Source organism: Tiliqua scincoides, chromosome 1, assembly GCF_035046505.1.
Source record: "Tiliqua scincoides isolate rTilSci1 chromosome 1, rTilSci1.hap2, whole genome shotgun sequence".
Lineage (NCBI taxonomy): Eukaryota > Metazoa > Chordata > Lepidosauria > Squamata > Scincidae > Tiliqua > Tiliqua scincoides.
Genome location: NC_089821.1, coordinates 62,919,451 through 62,934,384, shown reverse-complemented (window position 1 = coordinate 62,934,384; position 14,934 = coordinate 62,919,451). Strand labels below are relative to the sequence as shown.

The following is a 14,934-nucleotide window of genomic DNA, read 5'->3' as shown; positions in this document are numbered from 1 at the left end:
CCAGTCATGCAGAGGATACCCTCCTCCCCATAATCATATACACAGGTGAGACTGTTCTTGTGAAAGTAATGATCCCATTTTGCCATCTTATGTCTGAAGCTTATTGGACACATATTGGGCTGGGGAGCAGGCTTCCCTCTCATCAGCTGAAGTTCTTTCAGGGAAGACCACCATATGCTGGAGACTGATTGCATGAAACAGGTGAATGCCTGGAGTACAGAATGCACCCCTTAGAGTTTCATCCATTTCAAATGCATTTCAGTTTCTGCTTTCTGCAGGGCAGGGGCCCCACCCTCTGTACTACCTGACCTGTTGAAAAGTGCCTTGAAATTTCAGCCATGTTGGCAGAGCAGGAATCAGCAAATGATGAGCACCATAATTCTGATTGGGAATAAGGATGCACTGCAATACCTGGATACAGCCAGTGCTACAGCTGACAGGAGAGTGTGGGAATTCCAGAAGCATGTGCATTACCTGGAAAGGATGGTCTTATTTCAGGGCCCTGGCTGACTGGGCAACAGGAAGGCAATAAACTGGTCTGGCCAAGGAAGATGCTTGCATGTTGTTATGGAAGTGGATTTACATGTATATTTTTATTTAATTCTTAATTTTTATAATTTTTTTTTGTAGTGTAAAAGTGGTGTGCCTCCAGTGTTGAAACTGGGGCGGAAAAAACTGGCCCACAGAGCAGAAGTTGGGAAGCGCTGCTCTCCATGCACAACAGAGCTTAAGAAATAAATGTCTAGGAAGATTAAAGTTCAGAGGCTAGAAGAGCCTCTTGCCTGATAAGCATTAGCAGTTTTACACTGACCGTTGAGACCAGATAGTGAAACCGTTGTGCTGGATTACAGGGTGTGCTTCTTGTGCCATGCACAGCGGATAACAATTGCACACTCTGTTGTAAGTAAGTGTAGGCCCTGCTAATCCAAAGTGGTATGCAAATTCTGCCCCCCCCCCAACACTAGCACACATGGCTGCCCTGCTGCTGCCACCATCTCCTCACCCACTGAAGCAGCCAAGTGGGCAAGAGAGGAGGGGGAGGGAAGGGAAAGAATGGCAATCTACAGCCTGTCCCCACCCCCATATCCTGTGTTCTGACCTCCTTCCTCTGCACCATCCACTTTGAGATAAACACAAAGAGTAGAGCATGTTTAGTGGGTGGGAAGCAGCAGCAGCAGCTTTTATTTTTCTTCTTTCAGTGGTGCTAGAGGAAGGGGTGGGCTGCTACTGCCCTGACTGGGAAGAGGATCACAGACCAATTGAAGCAGCTCATTGGGCAGCAGGCTGGAGGGGGTAGCAGGCAGATTCTGGTTGCTGGGCACTCTTCATCAGTGTACCACTCCTCCCCCCCCCAACTTGCCAAACAAAGCAAGTGCTTAAGGCTGCAATCTTATGCATACTTTCCTAGGAGTAAGCCCCATTGACTGCAAAACACAACTTACTTCTGAATAGACAAGCCTAGAATTGTGCTGTCAATCAGCCTCCTTGCTAGGTTAGCCACACTTTTTGTGCACATTTGCCTACAATCTATTTCTAAAAAGCAGGTGACAAGTGACGCCACTGAAGAAAAAGTCCCACTTCTTAGTTTCTTAAATAGCATCTGCAGAAGCACGTAGGCACTGCCCTGCTAAAATACAAAACAACAGAGAATAGACTGAACTTCCTGTGGTTTGTGTAAGATCTTAAACGACAGGCCCAATAACTGATCCCTGATGTTATTTCTTGGCTGTTATGTTTCTAATTCTGCCCTTCCAATCAACTAAGAACCCAGTCAACCAAGCATTTAATCAAGGAACTAGACAAGATTTGGGTCTTTCCAATTGCCTGTTGACACTCTCAAAGAGCTCTAGGTTAGTAAGGCAGGGCTTTGTAGAAATCATGCTGATTCTCCTTCAGCACAGTTTATTCTTCTATATATGCTCTCTATCCGTTTACTTGCAACAGACATGAAGTTGAGCTTGTAATTTTCTAGATCCCCCATCCCTTTTCCAAGTTTTGGTGTTACATCGATCATCTTCCAGTTCTCTGGTACAGAGGCCAATTCCACACCATTCCCATTATATCCTTTCTGGTATGTATCCTGAAACAGCCCTATCCAACTGGTTCTCTCCAGGCTGCCAGCTTTCCATTATATCTATACTCTCCTTTGCAAATAAGCACTCTAGCTCCTCCCTCTCACCTTGAATCTTCCAAGTCAAGGCTTCAAGAAGTTGCATATAAACACCTACACATCGTGTTCCCTTATTAATGCTGTTGGTAAGTGCCTTTTCCCCTACAGCCTTTTAATCTTTTGACGAGCAGGATCAGTAAGGAAGATGACAGCCACAACTTATGCTGGAAAGGCAGAGGCCCTAGGTAAGGCAAACCTATTTCAGGTTTGAGTGGGGCAGGGAGGGCCATCCTTTGCTGAGGTCCCAAAGAGGAATTTATCAAAAGTTGGATGGAATCTGTTTTCCAAAAGAGGAAGGTATAGATTATACTCATGGCTAAAACTGGCAGAGTAAGAAACTTCTCAACTGTGTTAGTTAAATAATGCAAGAGTTTGACGAGAACAGTTGCAATTACCATCCACTGAGACCAGAGAGAAACAAGACAGGCTTTGCATATTGACAGAGCATGTCAAATATCACTTTCAATAGAACCGGATGTCAGCTTCTATACTTGGGGGTGAATGAGAACAGAAGAGAAACAAATCTAAGACTTTCTAGTCTTGATCACCTTGAAAGTGCATGCCACACAGGTGAAGTACGAGAAAAGCTCAGATTGGACATTTAGTCAGTAGGACTCAGGGCACTGCATAGCTTCTCACTGTCTTTCATACTGAGTAAAAACTAAGCTATGATCACAAGTACACTTGGGCAAAGTTCAGCTTAGTGGGGTTCAAAATATTACTTTAGAGCAGAACACAGGAACCTGCCTTTATATTTTAGGATTACCTGACCTAGAAGTGTGTCTGAATGGAAATAGATGCATCCTTGTGACAATGACACTAATCAGCCAGTGCATCTCTCAAAGATCTGCAACTGAAGTGTAATACAGAAAATGATACAGGCTTTATTCTGACTTTCTGCCCATGACATAAAGGTAGTCAGGAAGCTAACAAAGGTTCAAAAGTGTATATGAGATAGGGTCATTGAAGTTCAGATCACTTTTCCTTGGCAACCCCAACCCTGAGCGCTAGATAAAGAATTTCACTTTGCAGCAGTAAGAATAGTGTTTTACCAGATTATGTAAATGTTTTTGAAATGGCAATAGGGAGCAATGCAAGCCTTGCCCCTGCCATCAGCTGCAACACTGCGAACCGGGCTGAAAAGGCACAGCTTTGACTTGACAGTGTCCTCCTTCTACCTCCCCATGTTGGAGTTCAAGAATTTATGCCGTGAGAGTAAGCCATGCCAAAATGAGGTTGTGGGGCTTGGCTTTCTGTAATGCAGTTAGGAAACACTTGTTAAAAGCAGATTACTGCCCTTTCATTTGAAAGCCTGTCTCCCCTACCCATTCAAGTAGAAAATGGTTGGTTTCTCAGAGGAGAAAGGAGAGCTCTCTGGACACATTTAGAAACACTTGGGATGCAACCCTAAAGACTTTCACTAGCGAGTGTGTCCCACTGAACACAATGGGATGCATTAGACTGCACTGTTAGTAGCATACAAGTCCTGGGACAAGAAAGGGAGGAACATTTAAGAGTTACAGTCCTACCAGTGCAACACACATTACTGTGAGTTGTAAGTAGTATGGAGATGTGCTCAGGAACATAAGAACATAAGAACAGCCCCACTGGATCAGGCCATAGGCCCATCTAGTCCAGCTTCCTGTATCTCACAGCGGCCCACCAAATGCCCCAGGGAGCACACCAGATAACAAGAGACCTCATCCTGGTGCCCTCCCCTACATCTGGCATTCTGACAACCCATTTCTAAAATCAGGAGGTTGCGCATACACATCATGGCTTGTACCCCATAATGGATTTTTCCTCCAGAAACTCGTCCAATCCCCTTTTAAAGGCGTCTAGGCTAGACGCCAGCACCACATCCTGTGGCAAGGAGTTCCACAGACCTACCACGCGCTGAGTAAAGAAATATTTTCTTTTGTCTGTCCTAACCCGCCCAACACTCAATTTTAGTGGACGTCCCCTGGTTCTGGTATTATGTGAGAGTGTAAAGAGCATCTCCCTATCCACTCTGTCCATTCCCTGCATAGTTTTGTATGTCTCAATCATGTCCCCCCTCAAGTGTCTCTTTTCTAGGCTGAAGAGGCCCAAACGCCGTAGCCTTTCCTCATAAGGAAGGTGCCCCAGCCCCGTAATCATCTTAGTTGCTCTCTTTTGCACCTTTTCCATTTCCACTATGTCTTTTTTGAGATGCGGCGACCAGAACTGGACACAATACTCCAGGTGTGGCCTTACCATAGATTTGTACAACGGCATTATAATACTAGCCGTTTTGTTCTCAATACCCTTCCTAATGATCCCAAGCATAGAATTGGCCTTCTTCACTGCCGCCGCACATTGGGTCGACACTTTCATCGACCTGTCCACCACCACCCCAAGATCTCTCTCCTGATCTGTCACAGACAGCTCAGAACCCATCAGCCTATATGTAAAGTTCTGATTTTTTGCCCCAATGTGCATGACTTTACACTTACTGACATTGAAGCGCATCTGCCATTTTGCTGCCCATTCTGCCAGTCTGGAGAGATCCTTCTGGAGCTCCTCACAATCACTTCTGGTCTTCACCACTCGGAAAAGTTTGGTGTCGTCTGCAAACTTAGCCACTTCACTGCTCAACCCTGTCTCCAGGTCATTTATGAAGAGGTTGAAAAGCACCGGTCCCAGGACAGATCCTTGGGGCACACTGCTTTTCACCTCTCTCCATTGTGAAAATTGCCCATTGACACCCACTCTCTGCTTCCTGGCCTCCAACCAGTTCTCAATCCACGAGAGGACCTGTCCTCTAATTCCCTGATTGTGGAGTTTTTTCAGTAGCCTTTGGTGAGGGACCGTGTTAAACGCCTTCTGAAAGTCCAGATATATAATGTCCACAGGTTCTCCCGCATCCACATGCCTGTTGACCTTTTCAAAGAATTCTATAAGGTTTGTGAGGCAAGACTTACCCTTACAGAAGCCATGCTGACTCTCCCTCAGCAAGGCCTGTTCATCTATGTGTTTTGAGATCCTATCTTTGATGAGGCATTCCACCATCTTACCCGGTATGGATGTTAGGCTGACCGGCCTAGTTTCCCGGGTCCCCCCTCTTTCCCTTTTTAAAAATAGGCGTGACATTTGCTATCCTCCAATCTTCTGGCACCGTGGCCGTTTTGAGGGACAAGTTGCATACCTTAGTCAAAAGATCTGCAACTTCATTCTTCAATTCCTTAATAACCCTTGGGTGGATGCCATCAGGGCCCGGTGACTTATTGATCTTTAATTTATCAATGAGGTCTGAAACATCTTCTCTTTTAACCTCTATCTGACTTAACTCCTCGGTCAGGAGGGGCCGTTCGGGCAGCAGTATCTGCCCGAGGTCTTCTGCCGTGAAGACAGATGCAAAGAACTCATTTAACTTCTCTGCCATCTCTAAGTCTCCTTTTATCTCCCCTTTCCCTCCCTCACCATCCAGAGGGCCAACCGCTTCTCTGGCGGGTTTCCTGCTTCTAACATATTTGAAGAAGCTTTTATTATTCCCCTTAATGTTGCTGGCCATGCGTTCCTCATAGTCTCTCTTGGCCTCCCATATCACCTTCTTACATTTCTTTTGCCACAGTTTATGTTCCTTTTTATTCTCCTCATTAGGGCAAGACTTCCATTTACGGAAGCTTCCTTGCCCTTCACAGCCTCTCTAACTTGGCTGGTTAGCCATGCGGGCACCCTCCTGGATTTAGTGGAACCCTTCTTTCTTTGCGGTATACACCTCTGCTGGGCCTCTATTACTGTTGTTTTAAGCAGCCTCCATGCACTCTGGAGAGATTGGACTCTTTTTACCCTCCCTTTCAACCTCCTTCTAACCAGCCTCCTCATTTGAGGGAAGTCCGCCCGTCGGAAGTCAAGGGTTTTTGTTAAAGATTTGCCTGGTATTCTTCCCCCAACGTGCACGTCAAAACGGATCGCAGCATGATCACTGTTCCCCAATGGCTCAGTAACGTTTACATCTCTAACCAGGTCCTGCGTACCGCACAATATTAAATCCAGAGTCACCTGTCCTCTGGTGGGCTCCGTGACTAGCTGATCTAAGCCACAGTCATTTAGCACGTCAAGAAATCCGGTTTCCTTATCGTGACCAGAACACAAATTGACCCAGTCAATATGAGGATAATTGAAGTCCCCCATGATTACAACTCTGTCCCTCCTTGTCACCTCCCTGATCTGTTTCCTCATTTCAAGGTCCCCATCCGATTTCTGGTCTGGAGGACGATAGCACGCCCCCAGTATTACATCGCTGCACAAGCCTGGTAATTTAACCCACAGAGATTCTACGGTGGAGTCGGACCCACCTTCAATCTCTACTTTGCTGGATTCTATCCCTTCCTTAACATAAAGGGCCACCCCACCTCCAACACGCCCCTGCCTGTCCCTCCTGTAGAGTTTATAGCCTGGGATATATAGCCCTGGGATATATAGCCCGGGATATATAGCCCTGCACAAGAGTGCAGAAGTCAGATGGTATCCAAGGAGCTTTAGAAATGTGGATTGGGGCCACATGGCAACTAGGGATCTGTTATGTACTTGGCTGGCACTTTAGTCCTCAAACACTGCAGTACAAGTAAGACCAACTGGAACCAAGTCACTTTATTGAGGATGAGTCACAACACAAAAGAAAGTTTGCTGATTTTATACAGTTATGGACAATGTTAGAGATAAACCAAAGAAACATGCACAGCTGAACAAGAAGCGAGAGTCCACTGAAGCGCTCATGGGAGGTGTTTAGTTCTCACTGTCACTTTCTCCCAGGGTGTGCTTGTCAAAGAGGTACTCTGCCATCCCAGATTTTGGTGCCCCCATCTTTCGCAGGTTGGTCACATGATCACCCAACTCTTTGATAGATTTGACTTGCTCATCCAGGTAGTGGGTTTCAATGAAATCACATAACTAGGAGGAAAAAAAACCAAAGTGCATTACAAAATGATGCATCCAATGATTCATCCAACCAACCCTCACGGTGCCATGCAAACACCCAAAATTCACCAAACAATGAGCAAAGCCAAATATTAAGAAGACTCTCGAGCAGTGTCAGTAATGCAAGTCAAATTTGCAGTTCTGAAGTGCAGCTCTATTCTCCATTATCTTTTCCATATACACAACATATTACCCAAGTCTGACAAGCTCCATTCACAAGAGCAGCTAAGCACATGGGCATTATCTACTACATCCAAGAAAGTTTTGCACTTGGGCAAATTGTATATGAGAGGCAGGGGACAGTCCCCAGGGACAGGCATTTGCCCATATCCAGAGTTTCAGCCACCTGCAGGAGATGGGCTATCTGCAGGCCTATATTGGCACAAAAGCTGGATTCTGCCATCTAGGGAGGTTTGCAGCATCAATTATGCAATCTTTTTTGTTAATCATGAAAGAAGCATTGTCACTGAAGCCCTGACCCAACAACTGAAAAAAATCTCAACTTCTCTTGCATCTGAGATTTTAGCAGGCTTTGCTCATACACTTTCAAGCATGCTTTTGAAGGTGTTTTTTTTAAAGTTATTCTCAGAGGGCAAATTCTTCATGAACCAACACATTCTTCACTCCCACAGAATCTCAACACACACAGTTCCGTCTACGAGTTTAAGCCATTTCAGCCCAGAGGAGCATATACACAACATGGATCAAATGTGCACAACTGTGGGGTGGGCAGAAAGAAGTTTTTAACATTCCATTCTTTACTGGCTCAAATTTCATTTTGCTATTATTTTTTGCAAACCATTTTCAAATCTGCATTTTTTTAAAAAGGGTTGCAAGATAAAAATGCAGGTAGCAGAATCACAAGACCATTATTTACAGCCATTCAGGTGCAATCACTTGACCAGCAAACATCACAGATCCCTACAAGATCATGCCATCATCATCAACTTCTACTTACGTGGGGGTCATTTTTGTCTGTTGCCAGCTTGTGCAGCTCCAGTAGTGACTGGTTCACATTCTTTTCCAAGTGCAAGGAGCACTCCATCGCTGTTAGCCCGCTCTCCCAGTCATCACGATCTGGTTTCTAAGAAAAGCAAACAATTGTCACTGGAAAGAGTTACAGTATACTTGATGCTTGGGTAACAAGAGTGATTGACTGGTTTTCTATAGGAAGACAGTAAGGACCTTAATCCTTTACCCAAGAAAACACTTTCCAGCAAGTCTGATTACAGACCATCTCTGAAGTCAATATACTTCAGCAGTATGTTCCTAAAGCATGGAAGAAGGTGACAAGTTCTGCCATTTTCAAGTGTTCTACGGCATACACCTTTAAACCTCTACCTGAGGTACTTCTACATTTATTTCAACTTTGACACCTATAAAAGAGCTTGCCCTCCACTCCAAGTCAGAATGGCAGAAGAGCTACAAGCAGCTACAACACCAAGGAAGATCCACAGCCCAGCAAACCTTTCCCTGAACAGTCCGATGTTCAGAGATCCAAGCATGGCTTTAAGGTATTCTTGACAGGTTTCAAGCTTCTCACAATCAGTTCTTTCATCAAGATACTTAGTACTTTCCTTAGAGACTTGCTCACTTGCTCATCACCTAGCAACTCTGAAGCTATATGGAATGTCTACTCTGTCGATTACACTGTTTTCCAGTTTATTATGCAATCACAACAGGATCTGTAGACATGGTTTCCATGGCAGCCATATTCTCAAATGGCATTTATGTTTTACAGAGTAGAGGCATGTCAGTCTGCACATATCCTTAACTCTACAATTCCAGTTGTTGGCATGAATGTTGCCCTGACCCAGCAGTTTGGAACTTTTGACCTTAAGTTCACCTGCAGAGGCATCCCTTATCTTGCAAGGTGTTCTGAGAACTGCAAAGACTTCTGAAGCAAAGGGATTACACAGCCATCAAATCACAGCAGTGACCTTCTGGAATGTCCTCCCTAAGGCGGTCTAGTGGCCCCTGCCCTACACTCCTGTAGATTTTTAAAAACCTGGCTCTCCCCTTCGACTCTGGGAAGAAACAATGTCTGCAGTCGTAGTGAGGATACTTTACTTGACCTTCCAAGTTGGGGATCTTGGTTTCGTTAATGCTGCCTTTCATTCTCACTTGTGTTTCATTTGATACTTTTACTCTGGTTTAATTTTATTGTAAATTACCTTGTTTACAGTCAAGACGAGATTGGTTAGAAAATAAAATACAGGCAACAAGACAGCCAGTTGAATCACATTGTTACCTATGTGAACCCAAGAGCTTATCTCATTTCCCCCCAGTAACACACAGCTGCAAATTGATAGTGGCAGTCAAATTACTCAGGAAAGCCAACTTAAAGTTATTATCAATATAGCCCAGGATTCCCCCAAACATGTTTGAAAATCCATCCTTTGAGACCACACATAATCCGCAGCCTCACATCAAGTACTGCAGTACTTCAGACTGCCACGGTGGACGAATTCGTTTGAATGTTTCCTAGATTCCTGATCATCTCGAACATGCTTGTTTTGCACATGCAGAGAAACAGTTGAACACTTGACATAGCCCCACCCATGCAGATAACAACATAGCCCAGCAATCCCTACATGAGGCTAATCATGTACAATAACCCTGAAGTGTCTTCAGCTGCCACAGTCATGGATTACACAACTTCCAGAGCACTGTACAAGCATTTCACCCGTTTTCATTGCTCTATGGTTCACTGAGAAGAGCAGCACAATCTCTCCCATACCCTTGAGCTTGAATCCTTAGTGGTGCCACTCACCTTGATGTCCTGTAAGAAGATGCGGCCGCCCCTCTGGTTCTGCAGCTTCATCAGTTTCTCTGCATGCTCACGCTCCTCATGGGACTGGTGCAGGAAGTACTTGGCAAAGTTCTTCAGAGCCACATCATCACGATCAAAGTAGTAGGACTGAAAACAAGAAATACAAATCCTCAAATAGGACCATCATGGAGCCCTTTATTTCAGCTACAAATTTATTTCAGCTACAAGGGTTTTTACTTCATCTGTAACACCTAGACAGCAACTTGTTAGGAACAAGTCAGTGAAACTATCTGCCTGTTGCTCAATTGTTGATGCTATTGCTGCACAGCAAATCTTTGTCAAGCTTGGCCATACTTAGAAGGTAACTGCAACTAGCATCAGATGCAACATGCAAAATTGAAGCTGTAGAAGCACTGCAGCCCCCAGATCCAGTCACATGGGAAATTCCTTCAATCCCATCACTTGTAGATTCCATAGCAAGTTAACTCCCAAAAGTTACTCCAAAGCAGAAATCTTTTAGTTGATTTATTTTCCCAGATACTGGGGCAAAAAGCCAATTAGATCTTTAAGAAAAGTGTTTGGCCACTCTAGGAATTCGGTAACATGTTTTCCAGTTGTGCAGCTCAACTGTGTGCAAATTAACTCAGAAGTGTACTACCATAGAAATGCTTTTTCGTTGTAAGCTGCCTTGAGAGCCCCTTTGGAGCAGAAAAGCAGGGTAAAAATTGCTAAATAAGAATATTGTTCAACAAGATTTACTCCCAACCAGGCTTGGATGGGGTTGTAGTTTTTGAACAACTGCCAGGATAGTGAATTACTGGCAATTCTGCCTTTGAAGGCATCATAGTAAGGGGAAACATTACTTTTAAGTAGTGGTCAATAGTTTCAACTTGGCCTGTGTTAAAGTCAGAATTGTGGCCACTCATAGGCACATGTGCAACCCATGTTTTCTCCTTCCTGCTTAATAGCAGAAATGGAAAGTGATCTATTCAGCTTCTGCTTGGTTACTCTGGAATACAGCAATTAAGCATTGCCACCTGCATTGCTGCTGAAGAGCAGGAAAGGGGAACTCCATCTGGCCGCACTTTGAGGCATTTCAGAGTGCTGTGGCTGAGCAGCTGCCAAACATGCACCCTCCCATCTCTCTTCTTACTGAAGAGTGGGGCGAGACAGGCTTATTAAGGCTCTGCGTGATCAAGGCACCCTTGTGAAAGAGCTAGTCACAGTGCAGCAGTCAAACAATTTATACCCTTTCTCCCAAATTTTGACCTGGGGAAGGGGCAGGGACCGCTGACAACAATCTTGTTGATCCCCACCTACTTCCCCAGGTCAAACCTTGGGGGGGGGGGGGAAGGCTGGGGCTTGTGCTACTCTCCAGACGGTGGTGCCATAGGAAGCAGTGGAAGCTTGATTGTCATTGTTTGAGTGAACTTGTCCCCAAAGGTGCTTTTAAACTATGAGAGAGATTGAGTGGTCAGTATTGTGATGGTAAGGTAAGGTAAGGGAGTCAGATAAAATAAATCCACTAATAAATCTGAGAAAAACCCTTCAGTTTCAAGAGACAGCACATCATTACTGGTACTTGGAAATTATTTCTCTACTGCAGATTTATGATTAGATGGCCGATTATGCAGCTTGGTCACTTATCACTGCTAGTGTTCTTAATTTCTTAAAGCCAGAAATATGCTCTGTTATATAACTGTGTTGAGCAAGGCTCCAGGGCAGAAGTGTCTATTCACTTGGAACACAAAGGTACAGCTATCAGATTTTACACACTAACAAGTTCACACCACACATTTAAACTTGTTTTTTTAATGGTGTCACTTATGTAGAGTAAAGTGAACTGCTCTGGGAAGGATTGAAAAGTCTATTGCTCTTTAGAATACTAGATAATTCACTGACAAAATTCTCCATATGTCATTATAATCCAATTCACTGTTTAAAGGCAACAGGGTTGGAGAAATTTGTACACAGAAAATTTTCCACTGTTTACTCAAAAGTACTATAAACTCTTTTCACACAGTAGCCATTGGCTAGAGCTCCCTGAAGAAGCAATAAATGCATGCAGCCACAACCTTAACCTTTCGTGATGTTCAAGCTGATAGAAACTGCCAACAGGCCAACTGTCAATAAACTGCTCCTCCTCTAAATAAGGATAATGATTTGCTAGGACTTCTGATTCGGTACAGACTAGTACAAATGCTACTACAGTATATTGCTTCTCATGGCTCACTGAGCAAACTGTAAATAAATAAGCAAGGACAATCACCCTGTACTACAGAGATAAGAGCTGGAGGCTTTGCACAGAACAGGCCTTCCCCGTAATATGGCCCCCAGCAGGTTTCTACCAACCTTATCAAGTTCCCACCCTATTATCCATTTGCAACGGCACATGCGGGCCACTGCTTGGTTGCACCACCACACAATGCCCTATTACAAACCAAGGGTTAGGTGTTCCAACCAATGGACAAGCTGAGACCTAGCGAGTACAAAGGTCACCGCTGAGGCAGGTAAGAATGCAGTTCTCCCTTGACAACCCCATCTGGCCATACAGTAAGAGTGCAAAATTCCTCAGGGCCAAACCTAACTGAACCAAAGCCAGTCTTGCTCCACATTGTATTTCCAATAGCAATCAGGGTAGAAATGTAAAACTCAAGCCTAATGGAAACGGCTGGTTTTCAGAGTCACTCTCCCCTACCCTGAAGCAATACATGGCAACAGCTCGCTCCAAGAATGGGTGTGGAGGAAGCAGTTACACCTTGAATCAGAGCCATTCTCTAGGAAGACCTCATCTGCTCCAAGGACAGCACAAATGTCTCTGAACAGAAGAGGCGGGATTGTTGACAACGAATCTTGTGCCCAGGCCCAGGGGGCTCCTCCTACCCAGAAACCCAACAGGGAACCAGTTGCACCTCCCACAGCACGCAGGCTTGGCTGGCTCCCCAAGGACGCGCTGATGCACGCACGTAAACAAGCCGAGAGAGGATCACAGGACCCAGACTCCAAAAATGCTGCATGGCGTGCAGAGAGAGCATGCTTGGCAGGAGACAGGACAAAACAAAGGAGCACCTTCCTCAGAGAGCACACAAGTCGACTGTGGAAGTAGCTGTTGCAGAGGCCACAATGACTGCCAGGAATGGCCAAATTCATGGCACACGACAGCTATGCATGACCTCAAGGGTTCAGCACAGTATGCCTCCAAATCTCTACTGCAGGCGAAGGAGTGTGCCTTTGGCTGCAATCCTAGCCACACTTACCTGGGTGTAAGCCTCATTTTGTATAATGGGCCTTACTTCTGAGTAGACACGTACACATGACTGGACTGTGACTCTCCTGCGTGTGGGCTCCCCAGAGGCAGCTGTGGGGCCACTGTGGGACAGGGAGCTGGACTGGATCTAGCAGGGCTCGTGGGGGGGATCTCTGGCCGACATCCCCACAGCGCCCACCCAGCAAGCCACAGCCCATGCAACCCAGCAACCCTCAGCCCCCACAGGCCGGGGAGGAGACTCACCATGCTGAGATAGACGTAGGAGGCGTAGAGCTCCAGGTTGATCTGCCGGTTGATGGCAGCTTCGCAGTCCTGGTGGTAGTTCTGGCGCACCTGGGAAGGAGACGAGGCCATGGCAGCGCTGCGGCGGTGGCGGTGTCGCTGCTGGGCGGACTGCGCGGAGACGAGCGGGCCCGAGCGGGGGAGGGTTCCGTCCAATCACTGTTGAAGCAAGAACCTCTTCGGCTGGGTCTCGCGGAACGTTCTGAACGCAGCGGCCTGACGTGGCCTCTATATATAGCCCGAGGCGACGTCACAATCGGGAGCAGGGAAGCCACGCCCAGCGCCACGCCCACGAAGGGCGCGAGGGAGTCCGGCGCGGGGGGCTGCCGTCCTCGAGACAGCCCCTCCCCTCGCAGACGCTCTGCTCTGGAGTAAGCGTGACTCAGCGATTTCCACCACGTCCTCTGACTCGGCGGGAGGAGTCGGACTGGCCCGGAAAGTTCGCAAGCTCCGCAGAGCGCAGCCACGTGCTCGCCCACCGGGCTGCTGGGGAAGGTGGGCGAGGAGAGGCAGGGCAAGCCAGCCCGCCCCGACGCTGCAGCTGCAGTCCCCACGCCGTCCTGGTTGAAAGGAGCAGGATGAGCGCAGTCTCTGCCCCGCTCAGCCTGCTCATTTCAAGCAAGATCAAGGGGAGGAGGCAGTGCCGAAGCCGGAGGAACGGGGAGGGCTCCGGCTTGCTGCAGCCTGCCTCACCTGGCCTTCTGTTCTCCTGTTCTTCCAAAGCATCCAGGCGGGCAGTGAGGAGGAGCTGCTGGCAGTGAATGCAAACCCCCCACGTACACTGTTGCCGCTGATAGCTCCTCCTTTTTGCTCTCCTACTCCTTCACCTGTCGAAGCTCCCAGGTGGGCAAAGAGGAGGGTGACGTGGCCTTTTGGAGTCTCTGGTCCTCTTCTGGCCCACTGGGAGCAAGCTGGGAGAGAATGAAGCAGGGACGGATCAGTGTTTGTAATGGGGAGGGGGGTGAGCACTCCTTTAACTCCAGAGCCCAGGTCAACCAGGTGGGTAGACCTGGGCTCCTCCAGTCTGGACTTGGAACCCGGATCTATCTGCTGGGTAGACCTAGGCCCCGGTTGAGTTTATGGGTAGGAAGTCTGATCTAGAGGGTAGAGCCTCCATTTGCCTGAAGATAACATCCGAAGGTCACCAGTTCGAGGCCACCGCACAGTGAAGGGCGAGATCTTGAAGCAGCTGACAAGCCTAGCCGAGTTATGCTGAGTTATTTCCTGCTCTTTGGCCACTGTCAGCCTGTGTGGGAGGAAAATGGAGGCCAGAATGTGATACCAGATCATAAAATCCATCTGAAATGTTGTGGTTCTTGAAAGACAGAACCTTCTTCAATTGTAAAAATCCCTATTGGGATTTAGTATTTCCTGCCTATGTAAACCGCCTTGAATTAAAGTCTGAGGAGAAATCTGACGACCAAGAAAGGCGGTATATAAATACCTGTATTATTATTATTATTATTATTATTATTATTATTATTATTATTATTATTGCTG

The 14,934-nt window shown here is 46.4% G+C and overlaps 1 protein-coding gene across 1 annotated transcript; it reads right to left on the bottom strand.

The window, feature by feature from the left end:
• Window positions 1–6,769: 6,769 nt before the first annotated feature.
• Window positions 6,770–13,656, bottom strand: FTH1 (ferritin heavy chain 1). The gene is made up of 4 exons (XM_066630080.1): window positions 13,396–13,656; window positions 9,885–10,031; window positions 8,070–8,195; window positions 6,770–7,084 (listed from the first exon to the last, which is right to left on the bottom strand). The coding sequence occupies exons 1-4, from the start codon at window positions 13,504–13,506 to the stop codon at window positions 6,920–6,922; spliced, it is 549 nt and encodes a 182-aa protein (XP_066486177.1). The 5' UTR covers window positions 13,507–13,656; the 3' UTR covers window positions 6,770–6,919.
• Between the last annotated feature and the right edge of the window lie 1,278 nt (window positions 13,657–14,934).

Coding starts and splice junctions, on each gene's coding strand:
- FTH1 (XM_066630080.1), bottom strand. CDS start 13,506: ATGGCCTCGTCTCCTTCCCAGGTGCGCCAGAACTACCACCAGGACTGC. Junction 8,196..9,884: donor TCTTCTTACAGGACATCAAG/GTGAGTGGCACC, acceptor TGCTTTTCTTAG/AAACCAGATCGTGATGACTG. Junction 7,085..8,069: donor CAGACAAAAATGACCCCCAC/GTAAGTAGAAGT, acceptor TTTTCCTCCTAG/TTATGTGATTTCATTGAAAC.